General features: G+C 39.3%; 1 protein-coding gene across 2 annotated transcripts in view; it reads left to right on the top strand.

Annotated features, from left to right (window-relative positions):
- The window catches only part of stim1a (stromal interaction molecule 1a), a 57,813-nt gene that overhangs the window by 31,598 nt on the left and 4,236 nt on the right, over positions 1–21,979 (top strand). Inside the window, exons 7-12 of one of the 2 annotated variants that reach the window (XM_053646460.1) lie at positions 1,702–1,879; positions 12,411–12,588; positions 16,304–16,471; positions 17,329–17,429; positions 18,376–18,608; positions 21,540–21,885. In XM_053646460.1, coding sequence (XP_053502435.1) covers positions 1,702–1,879; positions 12,411–12,588; positions 16,304–16,471; positions 17,329–17,429; positions 18,376–18,608; positions 21,540–21,885 — 1,204 coding nt within the window. The remainder of the gene's footprint in view (positions 1–1,701; positions 1,880–12,410; positions 12,589–16,303; positions 16,472–17,328; positions 17,430–18,375; positions 18,609–21,539; positions 21,886–21,979) is intronic. The other variant, XM_053646461.1, reaches the window with a different exon arrangement.

The raw sequence follows: 21,979 nt of genomic DNA, 5'->3' as shown, positions 1-21,979 counted from the left end.
TGTTGTACTACAGTGTTATACATCACATATTGTGTGTGTGTGTGTGTGTGTGTGTGTATAGCATAGCATACTTTTATTATGATCATTATTTATTTTTTTTTTAAACGAACTAATCTACAGTCATTTCACGTTTCTTAAATAAAAATAAACACTGTAATGCACGAAGAATCGTTATATCATTCAATATAAATATATACTGTATGTAAATCGGATCAGATCGTGAAGGGTTTTCTTTCTGGGGAAAATCTGTCAAGGAAAAATGTGTTTGTTTTTTTTCCGCCTTGAGCATAGTTAGCGCACGCAAATGAATGGTAGGAATTTGACACGTGGGCGTGTTTCTTTGTCTTTCTTCCTTCTCTGCACAGATAGATTGTGCTGTTTGGCAGCATGTACACCTGAGGAACACCTGCAGAGTCTATGCCTTTTGTTACCACTGTAGAAATCTGTACAACGCAGTTATAGAAATGCCTACTCGTCTTTTGTTTACACCACAAGTGATGCACTTTTGTGACACCAATTTGCAGTAAACAATGCAAATTTCATATTAATGCGCTTGTTCGGGTTGTATGTTATAGTTTCTATAGTAACAGCTAATTCTGATGGACTTGTATGCCGGATGCAGCGCACCAACAAACTAATGGATGTGGTGAAGTTTTCTATAAGAAGATATGCAAATACACTTCATTTCCCCCACGCGAACATGCGTGCCTACAGCTGCTACGCGAGCGCCGTTGTTCGCGTACTCGCTTGCATATCTTATGTAAATCCGGCAGATTAAAATCAGCATCCACTAGACGGCACGTCGGAGCCGAAACGTCTCGGTCTGTCTGTTTTCCGAGTTTTCTAACTGTAGTGTTTAGCGCTTTCAAGCCCAGCCATTGTTAAATACACCGATGACCTCCGTTTCTGCCGTTGTCATGATTGTCGTCATGATCCGTCTCTCGTATCAAAAACCTCTCACTGTAAATTCAAAAATATTTACTAATCTAGAAAATCCTGAAAACTGGTACTCATAACGGACCTTTCAGTAGGTTTAAGAAGTTTTTTAAAGTTCAAACACTAACTAACTGTAATAGGAAAACCATTAGTGCTAGTACTTAATAATGATCTCGACTAGTACACAGTTACGCAGTATATTGAGACACGATGTTCATTTGTTTAGTCAGGTCGGGGACACCGTGTCACGTTGTGCTATACTGCCTCCACTATTTATGTTGGCATTTCACCAAATAGACCTTCTGCGTTCATTTCTGAGGAAGTATAAATCAGCATTTAATAGTCAGGTTGTACATTTGAAGTATTTCAGTGTGGGATCTCTTCAGGACCGAGGGGTTTACTCTTTGTGGCTTCTCTGTAAGATGATAGGCTTTTTTTTTTTTGTTCTGTTAACTTCAAGAGAGAAAAAAGAGGTTCTGGTGAGAGAATGACTGTTTATAGGTGCTGTAACGTAAGTAAGGACAGGAACTAATGTTTTGTGGAAGTTCCACAACACTAAAGGTAACTATAACTGGAAAAATTTGTGTCTTAATAAATAGAAGTAAATAAAATTGGCAGATTGCTGTGGTAAAAGAGGAATAAAACGTGCTGATAAATGAGAATAATCCGCTTCAGTGTGATGGACGTAACCTACAGCAGCATGCCCGGTCATGTTTTATTCCATACTTCATTTTCTCCGTCTGTTTTTTCTTCTCTTCTGTTCAGTGAACAGCCACAACCACTTAAAGGACTTCATGCTGGTGGTGTCGATTGTTATCGGTATGGGTGGCTGCTGGTTTGCTTACATCCAGAACCGCTACTCCAAAGATCACATGAAGAAGATGATGAAAGACCTGGAAGGCTTACAGAGGGCTGAGCAGAGCCTCCATGACCTCCAGCAAAAGTAAGAGTATATTTTATTTTCTGTTATACCAGGGGTCTTCTTCTTCTTCTTCAGCTCACGCCTACTGAAGTTTTTCTTTCTTTTTTTCTCTTCCATGGCTGATTAGCCGACTTGTTTCCACTTTCCAGCAAGTAAATTCTCCTATGATGGTTAGTGTCAGTTAACGTCGTTAAATGAACACGTCTCGCGCCCCGTTATATTCGATAAGAAATGATCGGGAGGTGATTGCTACTTTTTTTTTTTTACTTGATATGTTTAAAGTTTGGCAGTATTGAATTTGCTGTAGCTATTACACTGCTGTCATTTTAGTCTTAAGAAACTATTTGAGAACTTCTAATTGCACTTGCAGTTGTGGCCTTTAAGAATGTGGTGTTTTGTTTTTTTTTCCATGCGGTTTTACGTGGAACAGCCTTATGAACTTCTTAGAATTTACCTTTAACTTTCTTAAGAAGATTTTCATGAATCTGGTCTCGGGACACTGTGTAAGTGAATAGTGTCGCCTATATTTGTACAAAATCTAACGATTAACAGGTTAAATTCAAACACTACACCCATCTTGTGACTTTAGTCACCTGGAAATAACTAATGTTAAAGGAATGATCTGTATGTGATCTTTGTAATGAAATTGTGACTTGACTTCTTTTTTTTTTTGGTTTAAACGTCTCTCATCGACATAAACCACTTTGCTTAAATATTTCCTACGTTACCCACAATGCCGTTCGAGTACCTTACTGATAGCGGTGCACTGGGATTCAGCCCTCGATTCATCTCTACCTAAAGAGAGCGATGCGGAGGCGCGTTAGTCCTTAAATTTGTCCAGCTCTCTCACCTCTTCATCCGTACAGCTCTTCTCAAAACATTCATCATTAACATGTCATTAACATGATGTTGAACGGTGCTGGTAAATGGTGAGTGAGAAAAGAAACTCTTACTTTTTTTTGGGGGGGGGGTAACCTGATTGTTATCTCTAATGTTTGAGATCACTGAATATTTTTTTTTCTCCTCTAACACACAGTATGACTGTTAGAGCTGTGAAAAAACTGTAAATACTAAACAGAGTATAATGAATACCACAGTTTGTGCTTGATCCTCTTTGCAAGGTCATGAAGCTGCTTTGATGAGTCAGGAAGTGGCCACGTGATGAGAGTAGACCTTTTACTTATAAACCAAAGACTGTTCCCATGATCTGAGACAGGAAAAGATCATTATACTGTTTAAACCAGTTTTTAGATAAATGATCTCTCTCTCTCTCTCTCTCTCTCTCTCTCTCTCTCGTGTTAAGCACTGTGTCCTGCTCTTACTATTCCCATGCAACACTGAAAGTTTATTATCAGCTGCTTAAAAAATAGCAAGTCATCCATCCATCCATCCATTTTCCATCCCTCTTATCCTACACAGGATTGTGAAGGAGCGTGGAGCCTACATGGTAAATTATTTATTTTGTACCAACCATGGTAACATAATAGTTGTACTTTTTCTATGGACTGAACATTGAAAGAGTTGGGTGTTAAATATTAATTGAGTAATTTAATAATTTAAGACCTCGAAAAATATTAATTCAGTGTTAAGTGAATTTCAGTCAAACAAATCTGATTTTAAAAAATGAGGTCATCTTTGTTTTATATTAAAGAAAGTTAGGATGTGCTTCTTTTGGATAAATAAAGGATGCAGATTTTAAAAATAAATTCAACTTTTAAATGTTTGCATAATACTAAAGATTATGGTGCATGCTTAATTATTGATAATGCTAATAAATAAAGGAGGTGCATCAGATAGTTGGATATCTGAGGAAGCGCATCGGATATCGGAGGAAAAAAAATCAGAGAAAACATATCGGGAAAACATCGGATATCTGAGAAAGCGTATCGGATCTCGCAGAAAGCGCATCGGATATCGGAGGAAAAAGAATCAGAGAAAACATATTGGGGAAAACATCGGATATCTGAGAAAGCATATCGGATCTCGCAGAAAGCGCGTCGGATATCGGAGGAAAAAGAATCAGAGAAAACATATTGGGGAAAACATCGGATATCTGAGAAAGCATATCGGATCTCGCAGAAAGCGCATCAGATCTCGCAGAAGGCGCATCGGATATCGCAGAAGGCGTATCAGAGGGGAAAAAAATCAGAGGAAGCATATCGGCAAAGATATTGGATCCTGTAACAAATGGCGTATTGATTGGAATTCAATTTTTTTGGAACTGGAAATGTTTACTTAGTAAAGAGACTTGACTTTTTTTTTTTCTTTTGTTATGATTGATTTTATTGAAGTTTATACGTTGTTATATTTGCAGTGTAACAATTAACCGTGAAGCGTTTCAGTTAAAAACAGTTTGTGCATCGATATCAGCTGACACTCAGTTCCAGTATGTGTATAATGTGATGGAAACTGCAGTGTCTCAGATGTTAACGCTACATGTATGCCAGAATGACATGGCGTTTTACATATTTAATATAAAAATCGAATTTTTTTTTAAATATAAAATGGTAAATAAAATGTTCTTTCTCAATTTCTCTCCAAAGTTTCTGTACAGTTATTAGCTTTTAGTAAAATATACAGGTTTTTATTTATTTATTTATTTATTTATTTATTTATTTTTATGCAAACGATGGCTAACTAGACGGCTTTACGTGGGTCCTAACTTGAAACTACTAGAATTTTAAGTGTGACAAACTTATTTTGACACTTTTGACACTGTACTAGCTCTACAAAGTCCATTTTAATTAAGTTTTTGCAATTCATCCATCATTTTATTTTATATGCTCTCTGTGTATTTAAAAATATATAAATAAATCCCTTTATTGTTAGACAAGAACAAGTAGGTCATTATGCGAGGTTGCATAAAAACTTTACAAACTGGACAGCGGTTAGGACACTGTTTTCAGAGACGTATAAATGTTGATTTGAGGAACAGAGTATCTTCTTAAACAGGTCTATTCTTGTCATGTAGCGGCTAGTAAAGTGCTTGAAGCTGTTTTTTGAGGAAATGATGCGGGAGTAAAGGGAAGTTCTGTTTCGATATATCAGCCAACAGAGCCAAAATATCTCATGATAATTGACGATATTTCTGCCTTTCGTCATACGTATGACCGTATAAAGGTTTGCGTGTTTGATAGAAAACCGGGTTCCATAATGAACAGAATGATTTGGCAATGAAACGGAGGAAATTCTGTGCAAGAAATATAAACTTCATACTTTTACACAACAGGTTTTTTTTTGGTCACAACATCTGGTCAGCTTCTTGCAATCAGAGTTTGTAATTGGTATAAAATTACTGACGAAGCCAGCAATATATCCGGACAATTCATTACGATATTAATAATTTAGCACCATATTGCCCAGCCCTACAACGATAGTAATATTATAGTGATGTTTGGACCATCGTAGCATTGATGGCTGCTTGCTTTAAGACATTTTGACTCGTGTGTTTGAGCAGGCTCTGTTACGTGTCGGTCAACATCATGCAAAGGAAATCCCTCGATTCCATGTTTCCTGTGGAAACTGAGCCGTGAGTGACCGCGAGTGGCTTTTATACACACTTATATAACTCCACAGATGTGATGACGCAGGCGTTCCGGATTTCCTTGATCGCTCTGTGAACTCCATCCATCCATCCATCCATGCATTTTCTGCACCGCTTATCATACCCAAGGTCACGGGGAGCCTGTGGCCTATCCCGAGAAACTTTGGGCACAAGGTGTAGGGGACACCTTGGACACAATCACACACCATCGTGCACACTACAAGAATTTGGACAATCTGCCTACAGCGCATGTCTTTGGACTGGGGGAGGAAACCCCGAAGCACGGCAAACTCTACGCACACACCCTGTGTAGGCGAAAGTTGAACCCCTAGACCTGGAGCCACCGTACCCCACCCCCATCCCCAAGTGAACTCTTCATCTCTAAAAGCTTTAATTTTTTTTTTCCCATCATATTATTAATAGATTGCAGGTAGCTAATTGATGTGTAAAATTGCAACTAAGTATTTGTATATATTTATAGTCTATACTAGACTGTTTGCCGTTCTCAAAAAGAAATACATTTTTTAAAGCTTTTTTTTTTTTTTTTTTGCATTAACACTGGATACTGCTTAAAACCCCTGATTCTCAAAGTGAATTTTTTTTTTTTTTTTTTTTTTTTTTTTTTTTTTTTTTTTTTTTTTTAAGTTCGCAGTGTTAAAAAATTAACAAGCAAGTACATATTGAAGCAGTATTGACCCATTTTCCCCCCTGAAAGTGTACAGTAGTTCTAGTTTAAAGCTTTGAAGTGTATAAACAGCTCCAGATTTATTGGCACCCTTTGGAGGAAGGCAAAAAATATATATATATTTTCTTCTCTCCTTTCTTTTCCTTTAAACACATCATTGTTAGTTGAATGACTTTTTTTTTTTAAACTGTATTTTTACCTCAAATACACCAAATATGAACTGCCACACAAACAAAATCTTTTCATCCATCAGCGTGGTAAAAAAAATCAAAGAGCTTTCATGCTCTAAGAGGACCTATGGTTTAACAGTTTTCCTGAAAGAGGTCATATAAGCATGGCGTAATGAAAGAATACATTAACGAGTACCAATACTTCTGGAATTGATGGAAGGTGTGCTATATATGAACTACAAAAAGAAGCATTTAATTAAGGGCGGTTTTAGGGGAGTGGGTCAGGCATTTCTGGATTGCAAACACGTTATTTCACCATTGATTTATTAGACTCGTATGTTTTTTCTCTTTTGTAATTTCAATAAGTTATATCAGTAAATTAAATATTTCTTTTTTTATGATAAAGGCAATAGTTAAAGTAGTTATACGGTAGCTCAGTTGAGTTGAATAGGTTTGATCCAATCCTCAGGAACTAAAAACAACTCAAACCTAAGGACAGTTTTAACCAAAAATGTATTCTGTATATGGAAAGTTCAGGGGGAAAAATCAGCGCTCTCGTGCTCCCCATAAATAATAAAAAAATAAAATATAAACCTATATAATTAAGTTCATGGTAAAAGTCCTTGGCTGCTGAAGGTTTGAGAACTGCTGCTTTGAAACTTCTATATAAAAGAAACACTGATTAATTTCTCTGCTTTTTTGAGAATATAAAGGCTGCAGGAAAGTGTACCTTTAAATATAATATTTCAGTCATATAACAAACTCAACGCTTGTCTGAAGCAACATTAAGCATATTCTGTACGTTTAAAATGTTAGTAGATATTTGAAGTTGTTTGAAAAATCTACTAAGTATGTTTCCTCTTAAATACACGTTGCTTCGGTGGGTGAAAGTTCACAGCCTCGTGCGTTAGAAGGTGTTTGAAAGATCAGCTCTGATTTTTCCATGTCGGGTTCTCCTTTTGGATCGTCTTACACCAGTGTGTCACCTCCACATCGTCTTTCGTGCCTCAGAAGCCTCTCGCTGGCTGTACTCCTCCTGAAATAATGACAGGACTAACATTCTGGGAACTGAGTAAACCAAAATGTGGGTGCAAATCTGATTGCATCCAGTTTGGTGGCTGTGTTTCAGACAACATGTAGCCTGCATCATAACTAAGAATTTATTACAGTCAGAAATATGTAAAGTGTGCAAGATGTTTCCTGGGAATAAAATTGTCAAATGTAGGGCTCAGTACGAACTTGTTTTCATTTTAATGTGATCTGAAAATGTCTTAAACTGGTTACTGGCAAACCTGGTAATACATCAAGCCGGATAAACACGCAGGAAGTCATTGATTTCATTTCCATCAAGAAAATTGCTGAGAGGTTTTTTTGAACGAATGAAAAGCCTATCCAGGCTGAAATACAACATGCACCTGAATGGAGCAGTAACTGTGGAATGTTTAGCAATAGGAGCCAAGTAGTTGGGGTGTAACGGCACATTGATGCGCATTGCATCACAATTCAAAAATGCGATGATGTACGTTTAGGAAATGTTCGAATGATTCAAATCGTTCAACAAACCGCACCACCTATAGACTTCAAATATACAGAGAGCACGCTGGTCACGTGACCATGTTCTTTCATGGCGAGCCTGCGAGAGTCTGATGGCTCTGGATTGCAACAACCGACACACATTAATATGTTGTACAGATAAGTACAGTCGTATTTAAGCATAGCCTTTCAAAGTATACTCCGTTTGACATGTTGCGCGTACACATGCGATCGACACACGTGCATTACAACAACTTGCACTACCCCTCCTGGCCTACAAGAGTCAGTACAGAGCAGTAAAGCAGGTCTTCTGGTGAGAAGGTCGACAACAAAGAAGATTCGCAACAACACGAAGAACAATGTCTCTCGCCACGATTAGCACCCGTATACAAAATACTCTTCAAGGCTAGAATTATACAAACGCGGGTACTTTCTAACCTGCACTCATTTCCGTCTCTCGTTTATTCCGTACGGAAAAATCGGGACTCTGCTGATGACGAAACTTGCGTCACGCGTACTGTACACTGTTCCTAGTATATGCGTAAAAAGTGAAACATACTTTTACTATACACGATCACGTTATACCGGTTAAATGAGCACTTCAGAACTTTTATACAAAACCAGAGGCCACAGAAACCGGGCATTTTAGCCAGCTTTGGAGCTCTATTCCTGCTGTGGAGCTCGTTCTGTTGTAAAAGACACTTTTGTTTATTCTATCAATTTTGGGGGGAATTAATACATTTATTTATGTATTTTTAAGATAGTGACCCTGTAGTACATACCTTTTAGCCATTTTTGATGCATTTAGTTTTGTTCAGGCAAAAATGCACAGTGTTTCACATTGTTTATGATTCAGAAATTAAAAAAAAGGACTTTGCAGTGATAATTTTTTTGATAAATACTCTAATCAAAATCGTGACTCAAATCAAATTGTGACAGGAGTGTATCATTACACCCCTGTTAACTAGTTCTGTTGACCTTTTTTTTGTATTTTAAAAGATTCTGTTAAGCATGGTAACACTTTTTTTTTTTTTTAATGTACTCCATCAGGCATTTTATTAGGAAAGGATAATGATTATGTTCGAGTCATCACATATCCGGGACTTTATGCTCGTTTATCTGTATTCATGCGTTTAGCTCGCCATACTTTTATGGTCGCTAGCACATTTTAGCCTTATCAGCTAGGTTTATATGCAACTAAAACATGGTGCCGGACAGCACATTAGGGCTTTTACCTACCTGGTGGGTTAGCTAATAAATGAATGATTTGTCCACTTCTGAGTATAGATTTGAATCAGTACCAACAGTATCAAAGCAAACTTGCATTCCTGACTCCGAACGTGCTACGAGGTGAACACGGAACAATAAATGTGTTGTTTTTGGGGATAGAGCAGTATCTTATCTGACCGACGAGGCTTTAGTAATTGCATTTTTCCAGGGAACTGCATGTAGGCATCATTGCGGACCTTATGAGAGCCGGGCCTTGTAAAGATTTTGGCTAATGATTAACCGAGTTGAGCAGTTAGGATGTAGATCACAAGTCAGAGGTGAAGGTCTATATCAAACAAACGTTTACGTGTTTACGTAATCTCAACAAGTCTTTGTTGTGCTTTTATTTCATCATTTTATTGCACACATGCTTGCAGGTAAAGTATTTTCTATCACAAACCTGGTCATGAGACCTGCCTTCCAGGCGTGCTCAGAGTGTCAGACAAACACAGGTCATTCCCATGAGGCAGCTTTATCGCTTGACTTTTTATAGGCATTGCAGAGGTATTCGGGGCAGCCTGGGCGTGCTCGCTGCAGTACGGGAAAACGTGTTAATCCCGTCATAGCTACAAGAGCTCACGTCTGTCGTAAAGCATCGCTTCTTCCGCTTCCTGTGATGTTATTTTAAGTTCGCCGGCTTCTCAAGTTGGATATACCTCCAAATCCAGCCCCTGAAATCAGAATTTGTGTTCTGTCCTGTCTCTTACTGTTACGGACACCGATATGATGATGTATCGAAACAGTTTTTAATACATCACTTGGTTGAGAATAAATGGTTCGGAGTCTTTTAATTAGGAAGAGAGTGGAGTTTGTACAAGTCGGAAGTTCAGTGACTTTTCAGAGGAACGTTTTACGAGCTGGGGCTGTTCAGTGCCGGGATGTCGCTACACCGGACTGATGGATAATGTGAATGTCTTTATACAGTACACTGTCGGGACTCCGTCATCAGTAAGACTGTAACAATAACAGTGATAGAATTGTATCTATCCCTCAGAGGCATTAGATGTCTCACTCTCAGTGGCGACCTTTTTCGTCACCATTGGCGATACTGACGCTCGACCTTGGTTCAAACGTACGCAATCTCATCATATTTTTTAAAGAGGACAGGCATGGGTGAGAAATTCTCCACAGCTAGAAAAAAGGGTTCTTGTTAAACGTTGCGCTGTCCTCCATATTTAGCCTCTTCGGCAAACTATTGTTTAGTTTGTTGAGATTCGCGTTTGTTTAGTTGTGGCGTATCTTGAACGCTATCGGACCTCTGGAACTCTGACTTCCTGTTTCAAAAGTAAATACTTCAGCATATGGATGCATATTGCAGCTCGCAAGTCTTTTCACGAGCAAAAAGTAGCCTGACTCAAAATTTTGTCCCATAATAATATTTTATAATCTCCTTCCAGTGTGATTTTTTTTTTTTTTTTTTTTAACCCACTTTTGTAGCTACATTCATTTGCTATTGCTCTGTGCTGAACACTCTGCTACTGTCAGCTAAGGGTTACAGTCAGTGTGTGTGTGTGTGTGTGTGTGTGTGTGTGCACAATGTAACTGGATCCTGAGATTCCCAGTCCTGTGTAAACCCCATGTTGGCCTCTGTTCGAAGCATCCATCAGCACTCACTTGTGTTGTTAAAGTTGCGGGTACCTCCCACCCCTGCTCTGGAGGCTGGAATAACAAGGACAGCTGGGAGCCTAGCAACCGTACAACATGCCGTTTAGATATGGAGGGAAGAAGTCCTCGACCTTGAGCATGCAGGTTCTTTTCAGCAGTGTTTTTCACACCTGTATACACAAAGCTTTGACTTGTGTTACAGTCCTGAACAGGTTCAGTGCTTAGTTTATCAGTTAGACGTTTGCACTCCGTTTAGTACGACTTTCTGTTACTGTATAGCCGTCTGTGAGAGATGCAACAATAAATAGTCACAATAAATGTTTAATGAAGCAATACTAATCATATAAAATATACTGAGCACTCTAATTTGCCACCACTTAATTTGATGTGGTCTACATTTCGGTGAATTCAGTGCGACCTTCCGACATTCCAGACAAGTTTTGGGGTGTTTTGGTCATTCTCGTCATTTTTGTCTACTGTATGTAAATCTTTACCTATGATGACAGGTAACACAGGTTCACCAATTCTATTTTATTTCATTCATCCATCTGTACGTTTATATATTTATTTATTTTCAGAATACAGAGTGAATAAATTATTAAGTAAAGAAGGAGGTTAAGTATGTAAGTAGGTTAAATACATAGGGTAGGTAAGTAGGAGAGTAAGTAGGTAGGAAACACAGGTTTTGGTAATGTATTAAGAACGTTAAGTAATTTAAAATAAGTAAGAAAGTAGGTAAGTAAAGTAGGTAAAATAAGTTAAGTAAGTAAGGTAAATAATTGAAAGGGTGACCTACGTAGGTAACGAAGTTAAATAAGTAAATCGGTCGGTTTAAGCAAAGTAAGTAGGTTAAGTAATTAAAGTAAATATGTAAATAAAGCTGTAAACAAATTATAAAAGTAAGTCAGGTAACTAAGTAGGTAAAGTGAGTAAACTCAGTGAGTAACTAAATAGTAAGTAATTATTTTATAGTATTGATTATTAATGAATAATAATTATAATTAACACTGCTTTATTAAATATGTATAGTTTTTTAAAAAAATATTTATTTAATTATTATTATTATTATTATTATGTTGGTAATTAAGGTATTATTATGGTACCTTCAGATAATTAAGCTATTTTTAATAATTGTTATTGAAGTTAAGGTATTAAGGCAGTTACTTACTCCTTACATACTATGGCTACATCCACATTAATAAATATACATTTTAAAACGCATCTTTTCCTCTTCATGTCGTTCTTCCCTCCACACTGAGACCGTGTGTTCGTTCAGCACAAACGGAGCGTTTGCGACGCCAGTGTAGACGGAGATCGTTTCAAAATGAAAACGGAGGTTTCAGGTCTATCCGGCTTAATGGGGTGGCTCTGGCTCAGGTGGTAGAGCGGGTTGTCCACTAATCGTAGGGTTGGCGGTTCGATTCCCGGCCCACGTGACTCCACGTGCCGAAGTGTCCTTGGGCAAGACACTGAACCCCAAGTTGCTCCCGATGGCAAGTTCGCGCCTTGCATGGCAGCTCTGCTACCATTGGTGTGTGAGTGTGTGTGTGTGTGTGAATGGGTGAATGAGACACAGTGTAAAGCGCTTTGGATAAAAGCGCTATATAAGTGTGTCATTTACCATTTGCCATTTAATGTAGATGTAGCACAAGGGCCTGCTCTGACTGAGTGTTTACTCTAGTAGCGATTTTCCCCGTGGTGTTTGTGTTCACTGTGAATCTCTGAATAAACTGTCTTGATGCACAGGCTGCGAATCGCTCAGGAGGAGCACCGCACGGTGGAGGTGGAGAAGGTAAACCTGGAGCAGAAACTCCGGGACGAGATTAACTCCGCCAAGCAGGAGGCTCAGCGGCTGCGGGAGCTGCGGGAGGGAACGGTGAACGAGCTCAGCCGGCAGAAATACGCTGAGGAAGAGCTGGAGCAGGTACCAGGGTCACAATCTTCTACCTTTTTAATAAACATTTTATTAATATTTGTTTTTATAGAGGGTCTGTTAGTTTGTTTTAAATTCTAACTTTAATGGCTTTATAGGGAATTCCTAATTCTCTGGCTTGGTCCTTGCAATACATTTTGCACAATTATTGGCACCCTTGATGACGGTGGGCAATCGTGTGTAAAACGGACATTGCGCACATTTGCTCGAATTTTTCACTTGGCCGATTTCAGAACGTATTTACCTTTAGTTGAACAAAGCCACCGTCATAAAACATTTTAGAAATAACGTAAAACATACATGATCAAATTACTGACACCCCTAAAGAAAATCGATCTTTCTTGCTGCACATCCAAACATCTATTTAGTTGTGATCAGTGATGGTTTTGTCTTTACTGTACCTTTTGAAGTGTAAATAAAAGTCTCAAAAGATTTGTACCTAAAGAGTACCTACACACACCCTCAGGTGGGGGTGAGATTTGGTTAGTGACCACCTTGGAAGGAATAAAAAGTAAAACAAAAAGGTTGTGATTGTAAATGCCAGTGAAGACCCACGTTTCTAAGATCGGCCCTCGTCTTTTTATTTTGTAACACGATCACACGATGTTTTTGACTCCTGCAGTTCACATCCTACTTCCTTATTATTCTAGGAACACTGTGGTTTGGGCTTTTCCAGAAGAGTAAACAGACAGTACTGTGTTTGTGTTAATGTTAGTGTTACAGCTTTGACTTGGATGTGAACAGCCCTGAAAAGTCCCCTTGAGACAGACCATAAAGAGAATCGGACGCCTGCAAACACGTCCACATGAGAAACGACGTTCTCAGTGTTAACACGTAGTGGCCAGTTTCTCTCGAACTTTGAGCCTCTATTAAATCACAGCTGCCGTCTTAGATCTCTTGGCGCTGTAGACACTAAGAATCCTGTATAGATAGAGAGAGAAAGATAGATAGATAGATGGATGGATGGATAGAATCAATTACTTACAGATTACTAAAGATTAAGTACAACATCTTTAGCATAGAATCAGCTGCTTCCAGTCTGTCAAAATATAAATAAATTCATCAATTAAAATAAAATTACAAAAAGAAATCATGATATTTCATTGTTTATATTGTTTGTCACAGTGCTGAAATTTCTATCCTCATATCACTCAGCCCTAATTCCCGGCCTGTTAACAATCCGAAGCGTGACCGCTGGAATTCTGTGCTTTAAGATACGAACACGGTCAGAGTCACAAAGTGAGGATTTCTACGCAATAGAGGTGAAAACTACCTCTCTTTAAACGTAAGGCCTCTTATTTAGACTCGACAGGAGGCGTGCGGTTATCCAGGAAGCTGTCTGCTGTAGAAATGAGTCAAACTTTTTTTGACACGCCCCCTCCCTGACTTCCTGAAGTGAAGAGGGAAGCTGACTGTGCTGAGCGCAGGATTAGAAAACGTATAAGGGGATACAACGTGCCGTGGCGGAGCTGCTCTACTGCTCTGCCGTGTTAAAGCACTGCAGCGCCTCATTAGAGCTGTGCAACGACACTGGACACAAACGAGCTCTCTTTCGTGACTCGTCTATTCCTCCCTCCCGTCTACCAATCATCTGCCTCTCGCAGAGCCGGGATAGAGACTAGCGATGTGCTGAAATAAACATTTGTGGCAGAGAGAGAGGCTAAATTCCAAGCAGCGTACTGATGTTTATTTTCATGTATAAGTTGATTTTGTTTGGGCTTTCTCAGGTATCCATTATGTCCTGCGTCTAGAAGTCAGTGACGGAAGTGTGTGTGTGTGTGTGTGTGTGTGTGTGTGTGTGTGTGTGGTTTTTTTGTAAAGCAAGACAACGAGTCTGGTAATAATTTTGTTGCAGATTGTAGAGAAGTTAGAGGTGTGTATCAGGACTGTCTGTAAAGCTCCGATTTTTTTTTTTTTACTCTTATGCTGGCAGTGCGAAAGAAAGAGAGATTGTTACAGGGACTGTACTTTCATTACAACTCTGTTAACCCTTTCTAGTAGTACACTGGCATTCCATTCCACCGGCTATTTTCAGTCGGTTTAAACTAATTATTTTAAGTCTGTTTATAAAATTAAACAGTGTCATGATACTCTACACACAAAAGCAGGACACTGTTGGGTTTCTGTGTGTAGAGTATCTTGATTTTGAAATGGGAGAGGTGTGAGCCCCCTGCTGGACAAACAATTCACACCTCTCCATAATAACACTGGTACAGAGATATAATGGACAGCACAACTAAAAAAAAAATTGATAGTAAAACACTGTATACAACTGCCTCAATGGAATGATGGCATCTAGACTTATTGAGGCCTTGTTTACCCTAGTGCGTTTTCGTTTTAAAAATGCAAAACTGTTGCTATGGTTACGCCTGTCCTCTACACTACTCCGGCGTTTTCCACCCTCGGAAACAGACTTTTGGAAACGCCGAAGACCCCGTTTTAGTTTGAAGACTCCGGGCTCGCGTTTCAGTGTAAACAGATCAAAACGAAGACTTTTGAAAATGGAGGCCTGGCTCCGCCCACATTCGCCCCCGATTGGGTCTTCTGGATCATTGCGTATCCTTCCCTGATTCGTTAAACCCCTATGATACGACCATTACACTACTTCAATCGTATACACAACAACACGGAGACAGAACAGCAAGCTTTGCTGGCTTTGTTGTCATTCTTAGCAGCCGTTGTGCAGTTCAATTCTGTATTTTATAATACTGAATACCGAGGTGAGCTATGATTAGAGCGATCGGCAACAAATCTCATTTCGAGCGGCGTAAGACCTACCCGGAACGCCGGTTTCCTGCCGGAACTTCCCGTTTAGACCTGTATGCGCATGCCCAGTGTGCATGAATGGTCATGTGACATGCGTTTTCGGTCGTGTCGCGTGGACGGAGATCGTTTCTGAAACACAGCGGAAACGCCAGCGTGGACGAGGATCGTTTTCATTTTAAAACGCAAACACACTAGTGTAAACAGGACCTAAGTTAGTTTAAAAAAAAAAAAAGAAAGAAATGGAGGAAAATAATAAAATATATTTAAATCCCTTAGTGACTACTTTCATATGAACCACTGCTGTGGAGTGTGACATCTTAAATAAATTAAACGCTGAACATGGGCGCCCCCGGAACAGGCAGAAAGTCTCGGCTTGTTATTTAGTTCTTAATCTTGAATAGCAGTGTAGTATTTTATCGATTATTCAGTACATCCAGTGAAACTTACAGATGCTGTGTTTAGTTAAGAGAGGTTATGGAATGTAAGTGAATCAATGTGTGATGGCTTTTATGAGTCGAAGGGGGTAAATTAGTGATTTTAGGTGTTTGGATTTGTTGTTCTGTACAGTTTACATCTTTGGCTTTTTTATTTTTCTATCACGCAACACCGAATAAGCACAATTTTGATTCATTATCGGTTCCTGCACTTTGTACGCTTTATCTCTTCATTCAAACATAATGCACTCCGAACCACTCGCGCTTTTGCTACGCCCAACCAAATTTCCATTAGTTGCCGGGAAACAACACATTATAATTCTTAGGCCTTTATTCTTAACCAGCCGAGGCGTTCTCCTCGCTCTCTCTTGCTTGCTCTCTCTCTCTCTCTCTCTCTCTCTCACTCTCACTCACTCTCTCTGTGAGCCTGTGCCACTAAACAGAGAAGTGTTGCACCTATCCTCCGCATGCTGCCGGTATTAAGCTGACTCTGGCGCCTCCTGTAGGTACGCATGGCCCTGAAGAAGGCTGAGAAAGAGCTGGAGTCACGCAGCAGCTGGTCTCCTCCTGAAGCTCTGCAGAAATGGCTGCAGCTCACACATGAGGTGGAGGTGCAGTACTACAACATCAAGAAGCAGAACGCTGAGAGACAGCTGCTGATTGCCAAAGAGGGGGTTAGTATTACTGTCTTTCCTTTTCCATGCTAAGAGTGTAAATGTTTACATATTCTTAATTCAAAATTTTTATTTATAATTTTTATATATATATATTTTGTTGTTTATTTTTTTGTGTTTGTTTATTTTTTAATCATATATTTTTTTAAAATTATAATTAGGATTCATTATAAAATGTACAAATATTTATTTAACATGTATTTAATGTTTAATATTTATTGAAAAATAATATTTTTTATATTCTCTGCAAGTATTTTATTATTTTAATTATAATTATTTTATTATGAAAGTGTAAAAAATATTTCTTTAATATTTATGTATGTAATATTTAAAATGCATTTAATATTATTGACAATCTATTATTATTATTATTATTATTATTATTATTATTATTATTACCATTATTTCTTTTTTATTGGGAATGCTAGGTTTATTATTATTATAATTATTATTATTATTATTATTACCATTATTTAATTTTTATTTCGAATGCTAGGTTTGTTATTATTATTACCATTATTTCTTTTTTATTGGGAATGCTAGGATTATTATTATTATTATTATTATTATTATTATTATTATTATTATTATTATTATTATACTGATTTACTGCCAGTATTTGTTTGTTTTTTTAAGGTTGTCTCCAGCTCTGTTAAGGCTATATTAGTTGTTTTAGGTCATGTAAGAGCGGTTTGTCTGATTTCCGTTGACTCTTGGCCTACGCTACCTTTAATACTGTAGGTTTTAATGAGTTTTCAATAAGAAAACACCGTCTGATTTCCACCACAAAGTGCGAGTCTGACTGCTTTTAATCAGAGTGAAATGTAACCGTGTAAATGTAACTCTCTCATTCCCAGGCAGAGAAAATAAAAAAGAAGAGGAACACGCTGTTCGGGACGTTTCACGTGGCCCACAGCTCCTCACTAGATGATGTGGATCATAAAATCCTGTCGGCTAAGTGAGTCGGAGCTCATATTTACACCATGTAGACCATTTTGATCTGAAACACGTCTGCACTGATACTGACTCGAGGACATCTCTAAAGTCCCATTCCTGCTTATTTATTTATTTATTTATTTATTTATTAGATTTACTTCAAATGACTTGAGACTGGTCTTGGTGGATGTATATACAGTATTTGAAGGATTATAAGCTTATAATGAAACTATAAGAGATTTTTTCAGTAGAACATTTTATAATTTATTTTAGTAACAACCGTGTTAAGAGAAAATCTTTGAACTGGTTATAATGGTTTCAAATTATTTGCACCACAGTAAAATAATCTCTCTGTCTCTCTTTCTGCCTTTCTCTCTCTCACTCTTTGTCTCTCCCTCTCTTTCTGCGTCTCTCTTTCTCTCTCTCCCTCTCTGCCTCTCCCTCTCTGTCTCTCTCTCTGCCTCTCCCTCTCTCCCTCCCTCCCTCTCTCTCTGTCTGTCTGTCTGTCTATCTGCCTCTCTCTCTCCCTCTCTCTTTCTCTCTCTCTCTCTCTGCCTCTCCCTCTCTGTCTCTCTTTCTCTCTCTGCCTCTCTCCCTCTCTCCCTCTTTCTCTCTCTGTCTCTCTCTCTCTGTCTATCTGCCTCCCCCCCCTCTCTCTCTCTCTGTCTGTCTCTCTCTCTCTATCTGCCCCTCTCTCTCTCTCTTTCTCTCTCTCTCTGTCTGTCTGCCTCTCTCTCTTTCTCTCTCTATCTCTCTGTCTCTCCCTCTCTTTCATTGCCTCTCTCTCTGCCTCTCCCTCTCTACCTCTCTCATGCTCTCTCTCTCTCTGCCTCTCTCTCTGCCCCCCACTTCTCTCTCTCTCTCTCTCTCTCTCTCTTTTCCCCCTCTTTCTCTCTGCCCCCCCTCTCTCTGTGTCTCTCGCTCTCTCTCTTTCTTTGTGTGTGTGTGTGTGTGTCTCTCTCTCTCAGGCAGTCTCTGGCTGAGGTAACAGCTGCCCTGCGAGAGCGTCTTCATCGGTGGCAGCATATCGAGATGCTGACCGGTTTCACAGTAGTGAATAATCCGGGTCTGCCCTCACTGGCCTCCGCCCTCAACCTCGACCCCAGCTTCATGGGCGGCCGCGGCACGCCGCAGCCCTTTATCATGTCGGAAGACATGGACGACATGGACGAGGACATCGTGGCACCCGGACCTCTGCAATGTAAGGACTTGCCTGACATGAATGGGTCCAAGCCTCGGTCCATTAAGGGCTCGCAGAGACAAACTAAAAGCCTGCTGCTTAAATCTAAAAAACCTTCCTCCTGACCGGGAGAGATGTTCCGTGCACGTGTCAGAATATCACTTCTGTTCATGAAGAGACGCAGGGATGTGGGCTCGTAATGGGAAACATAACTCTTACTGTGTGTAAACACAAAGCTGTTTGCTTTCTGTCTGGTGGAATGGGGTTTCAAACGTCCGGTGCTGTGCAAGATCTTCACAATGCTTTTGTCACTTTTTTTTTGGAAATGGCACTCAATACATGAATGTTGACACCGAATCTTTGTATTTATTTATTTTTTGTTCCCAGTAAGTCTATAGTATTTTATTAATCTGAGGCTTGATAGTCTCTCCTTCGTTGAAAAAGACAAATCTATTTTATATTTATATACATTTTATAAATTTTTCCGGGCATTTCATTTAATCTAAGGACGCTTTCACACCTGTTAGTCCGAATCGACGTGAAACTGGTATTTTAAAATTATTTTATTTGTTAGCTACTTGTATTGGTTTGCGTGTATATACACTACCCGTCACAAGTTTGTGGACACCCGACTGAAATGTTTCTCGTGATCTTAAAAACCTTTTGAACAGAAGGTGTATGATTTAAATGTTAGAAACCAGTGTCGTAGACGAAAATATAAACGGACCACTCGGAGAGAAATATTCCGAAAAGCAGCCGATAAGCGTCCGGCGTAGACGGGAACTCCTTTAATACAGTTTAAAAAGCAGAAATCGGTCGAGAAAACGCCAAGAATACATTTCTGGACATTCTAGGTGAAAAGGGCGTCGACTTTGAAGATGCTAAAATACTACATTATTTTGATTCATTTTGGATTTTTTTATCACGACATAATTCCCATAGTTCCATTCGTGTTACTCCAGAGTTTTGATGACTTTATTATTGTTCTGAAAAGTAGAAAAAATAAAAATAAAAGAGCGAGTGCGTCTAAACTTTTGACGGGTAATGTGTGCGTGGTTGTAATTGCAGGTATGTAGGCCTACTCTATAGATTTATGGATGAGCTGCAGCAGCTTGTATTTATATCAGAAGAATACTGATCAATCGGTAGTCATTTTTGCAAAAAAAAAAAAAAAAAAAAAGCCAAACCTACAGATCAAAAACATGACCCGAGCACAGAGAACGCAGAGACGATTCTGAATAAATGATTCGATATTTATACGGATAATTAGTTATTATGCGTCCAGCATTTACGTTCTCGTTTTTCGAAAGCTCTGTCCTTTCGGCTCAGTTTAGCAGCTCTCATCTAGGGGGAAAAAACATTCTACGACCCAAAACACACGGCGTGTTTGATTCGGTTCCTGTAACCGAGTCGATTCAGAGTCTAATCACTTTCTCAGACGCACCGCGTCCTTTCGTACAGGCTGAACGATGCATATGTGAAAGCGCACCCTTAACGTCTTCTTGTTTTTTTTTTTTCTTCTTTGTTTTTTTTTAGGGTACTAGACTGCTTTTACAGACCACAGCACAGTGATTTAACCGCCTTACATCTTAAATATGTAGTAATATAATATAACTGCAGCGATATTAACTCCTATATGCATGTTCACGCACTTGGCTGAAACCAGAAGCATTACGAAGAGCACTCTGCTTCCTGTTTATTGTATGTTATCTGTCAAACTTTGTAACTCAGCCTGTAGTAGGACCGGTTTTTAACCGCCGTTCCCCTTCGGTACTCGACTCGCCCAACTTTCCAGATGCCACCCGGTTTACGGACCCATGAGTGAGTGACCTCCTGTATTTTAATTTTGTCTGTCATCACCTTTCCACCTGCCCCACTTAAGCATTTCTCCTCCTTTCACCCGCTGAAAACCCCGTACACCTCAGCGATCAGAAACACGTTAGCGTTGTTGCTGCTGTGAAATGGCTGATCTCCGCCTCTGCCACTGTCCTGTTATGAATTCACCACGAAGGTCATGTACGTGAACTTTAGGGCTGTCGAAGGAAATTTCACTTTAAAATGAAATGTTTTCACACCACAGCAGTGTTGAAGTTCCATGATAACAACTTGTACAGGGATTTGTAGGGCAGATGCTTCACGTAAACGGATTAATACGGTGAAGTTTTCTGTAAGAAGACGTTTATTTAGCAATTACGGAACGATTCTCCGACTGTAATTGTACGTCTTAACAGGAAAGTCTTCAAGATAGGTGAGGTTTGTTTGTTTGTTTTGTTTGTTTGTTAAAATGCTAAATAATTTCGATTTATTTTTCTATCACGACACAATTCCCGTAGTTCCATCTGTGTTCCTCCAGAGTTTTGATGACTTTCTTATTATTCTTTAATGTGGAAAAATAAAAAGAAAGACTGAGTGTGTAAACTTTTGACCAGTAGTGTAGATATAGATATTAAAATGTTTATGATTTTCCTTCCTCATGATTTCTCTGTCTTACAGAATGCAAGAATGATCAATAATTTATATTCAAATGGCTCTTCTTTTGACAGCCCTTGTGTACTCGTTACTTAAGGATTCGGATTTGCTGACACTATCGGTACCACCTAATAAATACAGAATATACAGTCTGTATTATAAATCTCAGATTTTAATGCAGAGTGTCTAATGAAAAGTTAGAAATTCTTGCCAGAATTCCTTGAGCTAACGAACGGGTATTTTAATACCCTTCGTTCGTTGTGGAGAGAGAAAATGAGGATATCGCTGTGGTCAGTGTTTGTTCTCTTGATAAAGCAGCTGTATCTCACCCTCCCACCTGCACCTTTTACCTCCGAACACCTGAGTCTTGAGTTGCACCTGAACTTCCTGCTTAACCACGCCTCCTGACACTAATCTTGCTTTTTTGTTTTGCCCCTGCTGTACTGAAATACCTGTGTAACATGTGGTGTTCTGTGTCCACAGCTCCCAGTATGATGTCTCTTCGCCAGAGGCACATTGACCCACAGCTGGCCATGGGCTCTCAGAGGTTGGTAGAGAGCAGCCACACGGCCGGAGGGCATCAGGGGGAGGGCAGTTCATACCCGCCGTCCTGGCCTAGGCCCAACCTGCGCCAGTCTCACGGGCAGGTTGATACGCTGGGCCTCGCTGTCTCGCACCCTTCCATTTTCTGCGCTTCCTCTCCTCCCTATTCCTCCACCTCCTCTTCCTCCTTCTCGTCCTCTACTCCTCATTCCTGCGTCTATCACTCGTCTTTCCAGCCATTGGACCCCATTCCAGACTCTTCCCCTCGTCAAAGTAGACGCTATGGGTACTCTCGTGTGTTTGTTTGTGTTTGTGTGCACCTTGCCTGGCATGAAAGTAGTGTGTATCTCTTAACCAAATTTTTCCAAACTCATTTTCTT

This window comes from Ictalurus furcatus, chromosome 17, assembly GCF_023375685.1.
Source record: "Ictalurus furcatus strain D&B chromosome 17, Billie_1.0, whole genome shotgun sequence".
In the NCBI taxonomy this organism is placed as follows: domain Eukaryota; kingdom Metazoa; phylum Chordata; class Actinopteri; order Siluriformes; family Ictaluridae; genus Ictalurus; species Ictalurus furcatus.
This window is presented reverse-complemented; position numbering and strand designations above follow the sequence as displayed.